Source organism: Indicator indicator, chromosome Z, assembly GCF_027791375.1.
Source record: "Indicator indicator isolate 239-I01 chromosome Z, UM_Iind_1.1, whole genome shotgun sequence".
NCBI classification, from domain to species: Eukaryota; Metazoa; Chordata; class Aves; order Piciformes; family Indicatoridae; genus Indicator; species Indicator indicator.
This window is the reverse complement of record NC_072053.1, coordinates 67,700,568-67,715,371: the sequence shown is the minus strand read 5'-3', so window position 1 is coordinate 67,715,371 and position 14,804 is coordinate 67,700,568. Positions and strand designations below refer to the sequence as shown.

General features: G+C 39.8%; 1 protein-coding gene across 1 annotated transcript in view; it reads left to right on the top strand.

Annotated features, from left to right (window-relative positions):
* Positions 1–14,804, top strand: part of MCC (MCC regulator of WNT signaling pathway) — a 196,998-nt gene that overhangs the window by 171,178 nt on the left and 11,016 nt on the right. The window contains exons 12-14 of the mRNA XM_054397342.1: positions 87–270; positions 6,428–6,662; positions 14,135–14,341. Of these exons, the coding sequence (XP_054253317.1) occupies positions 87–270; positions 6,428–6,662; positions 14,135–14,341 (626 nt within the window). The remainder of the gene's footprint in view (positions 1–86; positions 271–6,427; positions 6,663–14,134; positions 14,342–14,804) is intronic.

Sequence of the window (14,804 nt, the reverse complement as noted above, 5' to 3'; positions counted from 1 at the left end):
GAGCACAAAGAAGCATCTCTATTCTTGCCTTCATTTCTATCACCCTCCTCAAAGCTCTGAAACAAATTTTTTTGGTTGAAAACTAGGGAACCAGACAGGTGAAGAAAACATCACACAGATGCTTAAGCGAGCTCATGACTGCAGGAAGACAGCTGAGAATGCAGCAAAAGCCTTGCTGATGAAACTAGATGGGAGCTGCGGGGGAGCCTATGCAATCACTGGCTGTAGTGTGCAGCCCTGGGAAAGCCTGTCATCCAACAGCCACACAAGGTAACTGTGACTCTTTTTTTCTAATCACTGAATGTTCTGATTTCAAACCAAAAGCTATGCTGTATTGTGTTGGCTGAACTACCTCCCTCACCTCAGACCACTGGCTTCTTTGCTTTCATTTATAAGTCTTAAATCACAATGTATCAGTGGTCTAATTGTCCTTAGACTTTGAGCAGCTGCAGACTAGAAGGGTTTTGTGTAAGTTTGCTGTAAATGGATGACTCTGAACTTTGGTCTTCCTTATCAAGGGCAAAACCATTACGTTTGTTTTACTTCCCTGACCTTCTTTCTGTTTCATTGGCACTCTCCTATCTATTGTATGCAGCCAGCAGAGACATACAAAGAGCCAAAGATCAGAAGTAGGCTTCCACTGGTGTTTTGAAGTGCTCAAAATATTGTAAATCCAGCCATTCTGTTTTAAAATGTTTCTGCTCCTTTTTTATTTCCCCTTGCCCTAACCAAAATTCTTCCTTCCCATGCTAGTCTTTTGCATGTGGAGTGGCAAATGAGCATCATGACAGAGAGAATGGATTCTTCCAGGAGAGACTGGATATTGCAGTTTCTCTGAAGACCTATAAAAGAATGAAACTTAAGTGAGCTATTATTGCAGAAGTGTTCCAGTACAAGTACATCTGCTAGTAGCCTCATTTTGAGTCCTTACCTGCCTGTAATTATACTCTGTGAAGTCAATATGCGTGCTCATGTATGGATACATCCATCCTGGATAAATATACAAGCATCTGGGATAAGTATAGATTAACATTTTTCTTTTTAAAACTTATTTTGGTTTCTCAGATTTACTCTGAAACTTCATTTTAATCCCATGCTGTCATTTTTTGATACTTTTCCAAGTTTATTTTGATACTATATGATTTGCTCGTTTTGATGGGGTGTCCTCCAAAGGATCTTATTTCCTGACATGTGACTATCATGGAATAGCTAAAAAGTGAGCAAAAAGGGAACAGGATCCTTGTGAGGTATTCAAGTAAGTTTAACGGTGCACTTTAAGTCCCAGAAAGGTGTATGTTTATTCAGAAATCAATGTGGCAGTGTCTGTGCTAGTAACATACTGATCACTCATTGTACCGAAAGTATTTACTAGCTTACTGGCTTTGGAAAGAAATTATACAAAGTGGTTTCAAATACTTGACTTGCCTCAGTCTGCATGCTTTAATGCTGTATCTACACAGGCATGTCAACATGTTGTAAGTGGCCACACATAGCAACACTTCTGTCTAGACTGAGCTAATTTTCCGTTGTATTGTTTGAAAGAGTGATTTTAAATTGTTCAGAACTGCCTCAGTGTTTTTCTTCCTCATGAGTTATCTGGTATGTAGTCAAGACATGCTTTTTCTTGAAAACAGTGTAGATAATTTCCAGTATTGACAGAGGGGAAACTGTCAGGAGGTGAGATCTTCCTGTTTTAGTGTTTGTTCTCCTAGCCTTTCACTGAAAAGTGTTTGGTAGGAATACAATCTCTACAATCCTTGCTTTGTTGAAAATATTTTTGTTGTTGTTTTTTTTGGGAGGAAGATAAAGGATGGAGATATGTGTATTTGTGGTCCCACTGGTCACAGTGAACTTTGGTGGTCTGCTGACAATACTTTTATGTGTGCATGAAATATAAAAATACAAATGTAAATGCTTCAACATTCAAGAGAGGTGTTCGAGCTTGAGTCATTACCATTATGTTTTCTGGCATGGAGCAAGATACTGTACTGAGTAAGGTATTTGTTACTACCTGCTTTGATATATGTGGAACATGAGAGAGAAAAGCTGCTCTCATTCTCTCATTCACCCAAAGGAAACTTACCCTGTGAACATCCTGATCTGATCATCATTTATTGTTGTCTTCCCTCTCCCCTCCCAGCACCTGGAACTTGTTTTTGTCTAAACATATGTGTCACTGAAAATATTTCCACAATTTTAGCTCCTCTATGAAATACAAACCTTCTGTTGTGTTCAGGAGATAGGTGGTAGAAGTGTTTTCAGATTTCTCTGTGTGGACCCTGCCTCGAAATAGTCATTCCCTCTTCAGCTTACAGACATGTGGCATTGTGCCAACTCCTAGAAAATCTGCGTTAGCTCAAAAGGCACACACTTTTCTATATTTATATCACTAAATGTTCTGTCTTACGTTTAAAAAATTGAAGATTTGTCTTAACCTCTGTCCTCACTATCATTCTGGATTCTATTTCTTTCCCTCTAGGATGCCACTCCTGCTTTTTGGAGTTACCCTGCCTGTTTTGCCAACTTTCAGCCCATTCATGCATGTTCACTTGTCACTTGGCTCCCTGCTGCTCTAGTCCAGTGGCCACAGACCTCTGCAATTTGAAGTTGATGGTGTCTGTTTCCATTTCTTTTCCATTACAACAGCAATCCATGCAGAGGATAGGAAAGCAAACTGAATTTCTATCTGTTTCTTGAGGCTTAATTTTTTTATTTATCTTAAAGAACTTGTAAGTCTGTAAGACTGAGAAGTAGAAAAGCCCACATGACTAGAGAGTGCTGTGTGAGCCACCACTTGGGTACTGCTGCACTGAAATTAAAACGTTTTTACATTATGTGATTCTAACATACTCCACATCTGCAAGACTAGTATTTTTCATAGCTTGTTTAGTGTTGCAGGCTTTTAGTTGCAGATACATACTGCTGCCTTTTCACTTTGAAACCAATTGAATAAAGAGGTAGTGAGGATGATAAATTTTTTTTTTGCAGAGACTTGTGACAAATGAGTAATTCTCCCTGCTGTTCAAAATCCTGTAGAATAGGGACTTACAATGGAATTGTTGACCCACCTTTAGCTTTGGCATTTCAAATGAGCTTCTGAATATCAAATCCCTGAACACATTACTGAGAATAAATGCTTGGTAAGCCACTAGTGACAAGTGGTTAAAGACTCTAAAAAGGAGCAAGTGAAATGAAATGAAAAGAAATTAAATTCAATGAAAGAGCATCACAAAGGTTGTTACTGGTGAAGTGAATAAAAATTATGGCAAGCATTTCAACTTGTTTGGCCACAGAACAATGTTGCCAATCCATTTTTTGAAAATGGAAATATATCTGCATTGTAGTTGGAAGTCATAATTATTTTAATAGGCAGAAGATAACTATAGAACATATATTGCCAACAAGGTTTGACTGATTGTACCTTAAAAAGAAGGAAACAAAAGACTTTTCCCATTGTAACAGTGGAAAAAAATAGTGGATCATATTTGCTGCAGTGCTTGTAAGGCCACCCTTACATCTGTGGAGAGAAATCTGGCCTCGCATATGCAAAACTCTATCAGCTTTTTAGTTCTATCAACTTTGGTATAATTGGAACCATTGCTGAATTGCAGATAGATTTATTTATTTATTTTTAAGAGATGAGCTGGGTTTATGGACAGAATTTGTTCTGTACAGAAGTTACTCACACAGAGGCACTTCTGAAAGCCTCATTAATACCCACCCACTACATTTTATATACATATGGCATATACACACATATGCCATCAAGCAAAACTGCTTACTATACCAGCCTACATATTTTCCACAGGCTGTACATGAAACCTAATTTAACATAATTCAGGCATGATGTCATTGTAAAAGACTCAAGGGATGAAGTGACTGGAAAGAATATTTCTCTTTGCTTTTACTATATAATGCAGCAGTGAGAATGAGCAGATTCATGTTATACTCCCTCCAAGTGTGATGACATTGTGATCCTTTCTCTATTCTTACCTAAACATTTGATAAATTAGAAACTGTACATCTTTTGCAAAAATTTAATGTGTTTTTTAGATGGATATGTATTCTGTCAATCTGTTTTCCTTTATCATAACTGCTGTTAGCAGTGAGAGCAGTATCTGAAATTCAGGATCATGTGCTGTGGGTGCTTAAATATAACAGCAATGGACTAGCGTTATTGCTGTGGAGAGCTTTAGGGTGGGGCTTTAGGGAGAACACACCCTGGCAGAAACCAGTTCAGAAACCAGCGTTTGTTTCAGTCCCTCATTACACAGCCTCATTTTTGCAACAGTCCAAAGTAGGCTTTTCCCCTAGTGCTCTGCAGCCCTTCCTGCTTCCAGTCTTTTGGGTGGGGAGACATGTTGCTAAATGTGAGAAGTAAGGTTCTTGTTTCTTTGTGTGCTGTTTGAGACAGCTTCCTTGCTAAGCTCCCCATACCTTCTTTAAAAAAAAAAAAACAACAAAAAAAAACAACCAACCAAAAAGCAGCTTGCTAGCAATTCATCAGAGAAGCCAGTTCAGCTGCAGCCAGGCAGGCAGCCAGGACTGAAGTAAAAACAGTCTGAGTATCGCTGGCAACAACTCAGACTGCCTTCCTCAGTTTGGACTGTATTCCCCTAAAATGTATGTGCATAGCCATGTATCTTTAAGGGCCAAAATCTGTGAATATCCAATGAGTACAAGATCCAGTACAACGTAACAGGAGATTTAGCATTTTTGCTCACGTTTCATTCCCAGCAGGAGAGCTAGGTTTTTCTTTCCTTTGCAAATGAAAACTGTGATGAGCCCTTTGTGTCCCAAGATTTGAAGTCTCTGTAGCCTTTAAAAGCTGTCCTTCCTCCAACAACAGATGTTTTACATTTAATCTAAAAAAGCTGTGCAATTGCTGTCTTTGGGTGCTAAGGAAACTGATAACGTTACTTCAGAATACAACTAAGTATTCCTCACGTTGTCTAACCCCATAATTTTTATATTAATTAACTACTTCTGATTCTTTAGTGAAGACCCAAGTATGAACAAAAATTTGTTTAATTCTGAAACAAACTGGTTTCTGTCTAATGTAAGGAGGGGGTGTTTTTATATTCACTGTATATGGAAACGACAACAAAATAAAGACCAGTTTACACTTGCGGTAAATATGACACAGGAAGGAATAATGGAAAATTAACAGATCAGTAGTAAAGATCCGTAATGCAATATTTCATGAGAGGGAAGGATTTTGAGAGATCTTTGTAGACCTGCCAGTTCTCATCTCCTCTAACGCTGCATGCTTGGAGTTTGTGGGAAAGATTAGCAATTATTTGAGGCATCTAAAAATCGATGTCACTTTAGCTGAAGAAGAACCAACAAAAAGAGAAAAATCAAGCCTGTCTTGAAAGGCTTCCTGTTTTTCATATGCATAATGTATTTCAGAATGTCATCCTGAGTCACAGCATGTAGTGTGTGGGGCTTTTTTTTCTTCCTAAAAAATGTTGAACAGTAGTGTAATTTGATATACAAAGTGATATATTCCCCTGCTGATAACTGAGATCATTTAGCATTCCAGACAAGCAGAGTTGATAGATGACTTATCCCTCACTCAGCAGCTGATTACAGGACCTCAGGAGACAGCAAGCAGCTTTGAGTGAGGTTATAGAAACAACACAACATTTTCTTTTCCTTTTCATGTTTTTGCAACTATATTCAGCCCTGGTCTGCAAGGGCTGTATCAGTCTCAGCCCCCTGCATCACTGGCGTGTGTGTGGGCAGGTAAGCATCACTGAGACATCTTTGCTCCAAGACATCAGTTCTCCTTTTCTGCAATCTCTTTGTGATATTTGTGAGGCAAACTAACGGTTCCCCTCATTTGTTTTGTGCCTGTAGATAGGAAAATTCTGCCAAGTCTGATGACGATTTTTTATTAAAAATCCTGTTAAGGGTTGATTTGAAAAGCATCTTTCCCTGAAGGAATGTCAGTGTACTGAGGAATACAGCTTAACATGAACTAAAACATGCTCCTGCCTGGAATTCTGCTCAGGTTGATTCCTATAGATATCCTCTAAGAATACCTGAGGTGGTAACTGGTCTTGCCATGAGCAGAGGGAAATGTGGTCTGGGCTGATTCTTTTTTCCTTAGCAGATGCCTCTTCACAGAGAATAAGAAAACTCAGTGTCTGAGCACAGAGAGAGGCTTACCCTGGCTTTGCAGAGACATTGTCACACGATTCGGTTTTCTCATGCAGCTTAGAGAATTAATTTCTTTTCTGAATTTGTCACACTCCTCTGCATCTTCTGAACATTGCAACATTCAGCCCACACTGTGAGTGTCCTTCCTCTGAACTTTTAAGTAGGAGATGGGTTGATGAAGTTTAGGGAGAGTGTTTGATGTAAAAATGTAGATTTTTTTTTTCCCCTAAAGTTTTTTTAATGCTGTTCTTTCTCTTTCCAGTACTACCAGCTCGACTGCAAGCAGCTGTGATACAGAATTTACAAAAGAGGATGAGCAGCGGCTGAAGGATTACATCCAGCAGTTGAAAAATGAAAGGGCAGCGGTGAAACTGACAATGCTGGAGCTGGAAAGCATCCACATTGATCCCCTTAGTTATGATGTTAAACCTCGTGGAGACAGCCAGAGGCTAGACCTGGAAAATGCGGTCTTGATGCAAGAACTTATGGCAATGAAGGTATTTTGTTTATATCCAACAGGCTAACTGCACTGCTGATAGTGATCCTGTGCTACAAAACATGCTCAGTCCCATGCGTGGGGGACTTCATGATTACTGGGTAGAAAAGGCTACCTTTACTGAACTAATAATCAGGGCTTAAAATGCAGTAGGCAGAAAGTGACAGAAGGCAGTGCTTTAACAGTGACAAGCTATGTGTGTTCTGAAGTAGGTGAGGACTTCATCTGTGTTTCTAATGGCTCTCGCAATGCTTTCCTTGACAAGCCAGATGCTCTCTCTAAGAGATAATGGCATCTGAGTTGCTTAAAGGTGACCAAAATCATGATACAGCACTTCCCCAGAGACGGTTCATTATTTTGCTTACAAGCTTGCAAATGTGCATCTTGAGTATTTTTGAAGTGAAGCAGAACAAATTCACCTACTTTTAATATTGCCATGGGAAGCAGAGTAGCTTGTCAGAAGCTGTCATCCCTAATGCTCTCCAGTGGTTGGTCACAAGTCCAGAGCTGTTCTAGGCACTGTATTGCAGTCCGTAGCTTGGGTCAGAGCCTGAGCATACAGTGTGTTGTGTAATAACTTGTGGTAACAAAGGTTTTCAGAGAAAACTCTAGTCCCTCAGGTATGGTTTATGTGTCTAGTTCTAAAGATGTGATTTAGAAAAACTGACCTTTATTGACCAGGTACAGAGCTTATATAATTTTAAATCTGGCTTCTGTATTGGCTTTTAGAGAGGTGAACTGAAACACAGGAACACATTAAAGGCAATACTAATGCATGTCAGCATTTAGAAATTGTCAGGCCTGTCAGCCTGACCTCAGTGCCAGGGAAAATCATGGAGCAGATTGTCTTGGGGGCAATCACAGCGCACCTGCAGGATGACCAAGGAATCAGGTCCAGCCAACATGGATTTAGGAAGGGCAGGTCCTGCTTCACCAACCTGATCTCCTTCTATGATCAGGTGACCAGCCTGGTGGATGTGGGGCAGGCTATGGATGTAGTCTATCTGGACTTCAGCAAGGCCTTTGACACCATCTCCCACAGCAAACTCCTGGCCAAGCTGTCAGCCGTGGCTTGGACAGGAGCACTCTGCGCTGGGTTAGGAACTGGCTGGAGGGCAGAGCCCAGAGAGTGGTGGTGAATGGTGCCACTGCCAGCTGGCAGCCAGGCACTAGTGGTGTCCCCCAGGGATCAGCGCTGGGCCCCATCCTGTTCAATATCTTTATTGATGATCTGGATGAGGGGATTGAGTCCATCATCAGTAAATTTGCAGATGACACCAAGCTGGGAGCAGGTGTTGATCTGTTAGAGGGTAGAAGGGCTCTGCAGAGGGACCTTGACAGGCTGGACAGATGGGCAGAGTCCAACAGGATGGCATTCAACAAGTCCAAGTGCTGGGTGCTCCACTTTGGCCACAACAACCCCATGCAGAGCTACAGGCCGAGGTCAGAGTGGCTGGAGAGCAGACAACAAAAAGGGACCCGGGGGTACTGATTGACAGTAGGCTGAACATGAGCCAGCAGTGTGCCCAGGTGGCCAAGAAGGCCAATGGCATCCTGGCCTGCATCAAGAATAGTGTGGCCAGCAGGAGCAGGGAAGTCATTGTGCCCCTGTACTCAGCACTGGTTAGGCCACACCTTGAGTACTGTGTCGAGTTCTGGGCCCCTCTGTTTAGGAAGGATATTGAGATACTTGAACGTGTCCAGAGAAGGGCAATGAGGCTGGTGAGAGGCCTCAAACACAAACCCCATGAGGAGAGGCTGAAGGAGCTGGGATTGTTTAGCCTGGAGAAGAGGAGGCTCAGGGGTGACCTCATTGCTGTCTACAACTACCTGAAGGGAGGTTGTAGCCAGGAGGGGGTTGGTCTCTTCTCCCAGGCAATCAGCACCAGAATGAGAAGACACAGTCTCAAGCTGCGCCAGGGGAGGTTTAGGCTCAAGGTGAGGAGAAAGTTCTTTATGGAGAAAGTTGTTAGACTTTGGAATGTGCTTCCCAGGGAGGTGTTGGAGTCACCATCCCTGGAGGTGTTCTAGAGGGGATTGGATGTTCCACTTGATGACCTGGTTTAGTGGTCATGAGGTCTTGGGTGACTGGTTAGACTTTGATGATCCTTGAGGTCTTTTCCAACCTTATTGTTTCTGTGATTGTCTGGTTCTGGCTCAGTTTAAATAAGTTTTATTTCTGCGTGTTAGCAAGTAGATATGTTGGATGATAGGACAGCAAGTCTTAGTAGTCACGTAATCTTCTAAAGCTGTAGAATTCTTTTTTAGATGTGCTACTGCTGGCTGACTGGTAGCTTAGTAATGACAGATAAGTTCTTGGTGGTGCTGCCTTTTCATGATGACAGTACAATTTTGCAACAATGTGTTCAATATTTGCATCTCAGAAAAACTGATTTCCAGTCAGAAGATTTAAAGTTACATTAGTCGTTAGAATATATTGTGTCCAACAGCAGTGTATTCCCCATAATTATAGCATGCGAAATGTACTGGAAGATATTTGTAGGTAATTAGATGTGTATTTCAGATATCACACTTCTCTTTTGCCTTCAGACCTTCCCTGAAATCACTTCTACACATGTCTTACCCTATCGCTAAACTGACTAGTAAAGGCGAACTGCAGAGCTTTGTGATTAGTGCCCTTGCATTCCCTGACCTGGCAGGAGCACCAGCAGTTGCATATCATAATTCCCAGCAGTTTTGAGTGCTGGTAATCCTTTTGTAAATAATCATCTGACTTGATTTTGCCATATGATGTCCAGTCATAACTTCTAGTTTGACCTAGCACAGGGAATTTTCACTGCAGAAATCATTATTCTTCTTTATTGGTTTGTGAGCAGTGCATACTGGAATGGACATATTTTACACACCTTCAGTCCTTTCTGATATAAGGAAACTGACAGTACTTGGTTTTGTTGTAATTTGTTGTACTTTCCTGGAATTCACAACTGCAGGAAATCCCTGAGTTTGTGAAAGGGATATATTGAAAATATAAGTTTGTCAAAACTGGGAATGGATTTGTTGGTATGTGCTCTCCTGCTACAGAAATTGATAACTCCTACCTTCATTCAGGTAGAAATGCAGAAAGCATTACAAAAGGTACAGATACAGTCTGTATGCTTTGGTCCCACGGGAATGTGCTACCTTACATCCCTGATTGGTCCTCATGTCTGCATAACTGTGTGCTCTTATGTTCAGCAAGCTGCAACATAGCTGAATCTATGGACAGTAGCCCTATCATTGATGTCTTTTCTTTCTCAGTGTATTGCTTCTACATGTTATTTGAAGCATGTACATCATACAGAATAGCGTATCTGTCACCTTAGACAACTGGAAAAATTAAATTTCCGTACGATATTTTATTTAACTTGAAACAGAGGGAGTCATCTGTATTGCAGAGCATTTAATCATATAGGACCTCTTGGTTTGTTCCCTCCCTTCCACATTCTTAGCAAGGATGATACACCTTGACTGAGCTACTCAAGAATTTCCTGCAATGCTGGGTTTTACAACCTGCTGCAATCTTCTTGTATTGCTACTGGAATCTCTGCTGCATCTTTTGGCACCTTTCATTTATGGCTCCCAGTAAAACTCGATCAATACATCAGTTATATTGCTTCGTGCATCTATGTGTTATGCTGGTTCTGTTCTTCTGAAAATGCCTTTATAGCATTTGTTCTCATTAAAATAATCCATAAAAAGATGGTTTGGAGATGGCTTCTCTGTGGCCCTGTTTATTTTTTTACTGATCCAGAGTGTAACACATAGTGATCTGCCAGTACTTCTGTAAGATCCAGTGTTTTGCTTCAAGCAATAATTATCCATGTTTCCAAATATGTTAGTGGCTGTGGTTTGTCTTGCTTTAAGGTCAGATGCTGTCATGCCCCAGTTAGCAGGGAGATTACTTCTGATGGGTGTAAATAAATCTTCATTTACAGTGTTTCTGCATTTCAAAGGATTTAATCTAGATAAGAAGTCTCAGCTTTCTACACTGATAGTTTTTTCTCTTTTGTGTAAAAGTGGTGTTAGTCTTGCTCATAATGTGTTCTGATACTATGGTCTCTTAGCAGAAAATGTTAAGGATCCTGTTGTCCACCTTTATTACAGCATGTCACTCTCTATTAGAAGTATATGTAGTTAAATAAAGTTAATTGTAGTATGGCTTTTATCTGCCCTGATATTTATTTTACTTCTGAAGGTTGGTATATTCTACCTTGTGTACCATGATCTTCCCTTAATTCCCTTTTAGATGTTTTTGCCACATAAGAATTCTTGCTGCTTTATTGTTCTGACTTGACCACATCCAACATGAATTTTAATTTAAGGATGCTGTGATGTTTCTCATTATATTGAATCAGAAGTGTTTGTTATTCAAGCTTTTGCCCAGATTCAGAAGTGCAGTATCACCACAAGTACAAAATATTTTTCAATATTGACTTAATTAGTCCTGAAATAACTGTTAGATATGGTTATTGAAGCTTGTGAATTTGCATGGGTTGTATAAGTCTTCTTCAGTCATCTGGAAGAGTGACCACTTACTTCCCTGTTCTTCAGGGTTTAATTTTGTAAATGCCACTCATGCCTTAGAGCCACATTCTGAAGAAGCAGATACGTTAAACTACAAAATATTTCACCAGCATCCCATAATTAGAAAAGAAGAAAGAAGGAAAAAAAAATAAATATTAAAAAGTAACACTGTCATTGAAGCAACATTTAGATGCTATCTTTGGGAAAAATTACTGTTTATGTAAAGGCTAACTAACTCTAAATTTTCCCTCATAAAATGCTGGTGTAGCTATCCTGCTTCACAGATTGTATGTGTCCATACCAGAATCCTCAGTTGTAGTTTTCATTTTTAACTTCATCCTTTCCATTCCTTTATCATACTTCCTTGGGAGCATTTGCAAGACACTGGCTGACAGCTCTTTCCCCCTGCTTTGTCTTTGCTTCTCTACTTCAGAGTCACGTGGTCTTGACATGAGAAAACTGTAACACATGACAGGTTTTTTTGGAGTCCATGATACATCTCCAAGCACAAGATGCAATTATGCATCTTGTTATGATCTAACCTTACTGTCTGTGATGGGTCGAAAATTTCCCCCCAACATTAAATTTGCCAGACCAGCTCAGCTCTAAGCAAATGAAAACTGTATTTACAAGCAAAACTACAATCTACAATGAAATGTAATGAATATGTACAAATTATACAGTATTTACTATATTGACAGGTATTTACAATTAATGAAGAGCACAGGAACCCCCCTGGCCAAAGACCAGGGGAAGCTAACAGCTTCTCCCTCCCTGCCCCAATTTACCTCCTTGCACACAAAAGGGACAAGTGAAAGAGCAGAGGGATGTGAGACTCAGCCAAAACAATGCAGCCAAGGTCAAGCAGAAGCCAGCAGAAGCACAAAGTTAGTATCTCCCAGCCCAAGAACTAGTTTAAGTCCCTTATCTCTCCAGTGGGATTGTTTAGAACTATCATTATTTTCCTCTTTACACCCAATAGTGATTTATTTGCATTCTTTCTGTTGAACTTTCTGTTCAAGATCTGTGGAAAAAATTTTAAAGGCATAGCCTAAAACTACCACACTGTCCTTATGAGAGAGGTAACCATTGATCCTTATATATATTTTGAGTTAGTACAACAATATGGTATTTAAGTTAAACCTTCTAAAGTGATGGGGAAAATAATTTCCAGAGATTCATGGTTGCAGTGGCCAAATTAAACTTTTAGGAAATAAATGTCCCTTATTTCTAAGCTGAATTTGCATAGCATCAGCTTCTGGCCTGGGAAGATCTTGTCATGACTGTTCCACATAGATAGCTCTCTGTCAAGAGTGTCTTCTGCTCACGTAAGTGCCAGAGTACTCTGATCAAATTACTTCTCAACCTTTGCTGAGTAGGCTACATAGATTACAGGCTTAAAGTAGAGATTTTAAAAGGTAAACACATACACTTAAGTATGCCAGAAAACCCATCTCAACTCCCATCATTATTTATCAGTATTGTTTAAGTTTTTACTAGTAACAAAGGAAAATAGTTATGTTTGCCTAACATATACCTTGCTGTAAACTGCATTGAATGAAACCGATTGTGCTCCTAACCTTCAGTTCACAAACAAGTAGATTAATAAATTAATTGTTTTAGAGGTCATTCCAAGCCCTAGGGGTTTTAGGATATGGATTTGATTTTCGTATGGTTGGTGATTCTGAAAAAGCCAATGATGAGCTATGATGATGATATGCTAGTTGTAACTGTGCCACACCTACATGCACTGCTTATGGTTAATCCAGACAGCAAATTTTTGTAGGAGTGTAGATTCTCTTCTACAGAAAGTTAGTCTAAACATGGGCCAAGATTTGTGTTTGTATAAACTCTGTTAATAATGCATATTTTAAAAAGAGCTTTACTTTTGGAGGATAAGGTAAGATACCTTCTGGTATTTTTATAACTAGAATATGTTATACTGTTTAACAAAAATATTACAAATAGATATTTCTTCCTAAGGTGGACACAAAACAAGAAACTCCTGTCCTTCTGAGGTGTTGAATAGTGAACAAGACTAGAACTGAACTGTAATACAGAAAATGACTGCATGAGCTATGTATTCATCCATGAAGTGAGCTAGGGCATGGCAAGCTCAACAGTGAGAACATAATAGGTTAATTTTTTCTTTGTTTTGGCAGTCTTTTGTTTGTTTAATGCTATTTTTTAACACATAATGTAAATTATGTTTTAGAACTATCTCTCTAAATGTTTTGTGGATGCTACATTCTTGTTAGTTCAGAAAATAAATAGACATTTTCTTGAAGAAACCTGTCTGTAGTGTTACTAAACTCAGAGAGCCTTCTGGTTCAGGATGCCTGTTAGCTGCTTTTCATGAGAGGCTGGGAGCAAGTGCTGAAAGAAGGGTCACTGCACTGATGCCTTGTTCTTACACTTCTGTCCAACTACCATCAGAGCAGATGATAAAGGAGAAGTCTGTCTCTAAATAGTAGTGGTTGTGTCATAAATATCAGAGTGACAGAACTGACATAAAAGACCTAGCTCTCAGGGTTGAGCTTCTTCCAATGAAGTATCATTGTCCATCCTCTGTGCATCCTGTTTATGGAAGAATATAAGTGTCAGCCTCCAATTGTGTACAGTTGGGATTCTCCCCATCTGGAGAAGGGAAGTTAAAAATGGACATCCAATGGTGCAATACCTAGTTGCGCTTTTTGACTACCTCATTCTACCAAATGAGAGTTATAAGGCAGGAATGTGTGATCTTTGTTTGCTCACCTAGTCTCTCAATCCTATTATGTTGCAATGAGTGGCCTTTTAACAAACATACTGCAACTATAGAAAGCCTTCTGGATGCTGATAGTGTTCTCCATGGAAAGTAATGGGAGTGGCTAGAAACCGTATTTAATCTCATCTTCCTTTAGGTATGTAGTCCCATGAAACAGTATGCTGACAGTGTTTCTTCAACAGGAGGAGATGGCAGAGCTCAAGGCACAGCTATACCTGCTAGAGAAAGAGAAGAAGGCATTGGAATTGAAACTGAATACTAGAGAGGCCCAGGAGCAGGCCTATCTCATCCATATTGAGCACTTGAAATCTGAAGTGGAAGAACAAAAGGAGCAGAGAATGAGGTCTCTCAGCTCAGCCAGCAGTGGAAGCAGAGACAAATTGGGCAAGGTCAGGAGTCAAACAAATTTCCAAAATTAGTGTAAACACAATTTATTGTACCCCTCCCAGTAGCAACTTTCACCATGTTAATCGTTCTCTTCTTTTTTCTATGTGTATCCTTTTTTCTCCTTTCTCCACTGGTTAGGTGGTTCTTTCCATGCTGCAGCTTATAAGGACTTTGCAGAATTACTGTAAAACCTGGGCTAAAATAAGGTCATTTTGTGGAGGAGTACAAGAAAGCCATTCTTGCCAAACATACAGGTTACTGTGCTTGAACATGTTGTGTCTTGCCTGTTGCTCCTCACTGGAAACAGAAGAAAAGAGTTAAGCAAAACATCATCCTCCCCCTACTACAAACACAAAAATTTAAAAATTCTATTAATAGTTTAGAGCATTGTAATGACAGTCTCTTTTTCCAAGTCAGACAGTTTGCAATGATTTGACAATGAAGATCTTTCCCCCTTACTGTAAT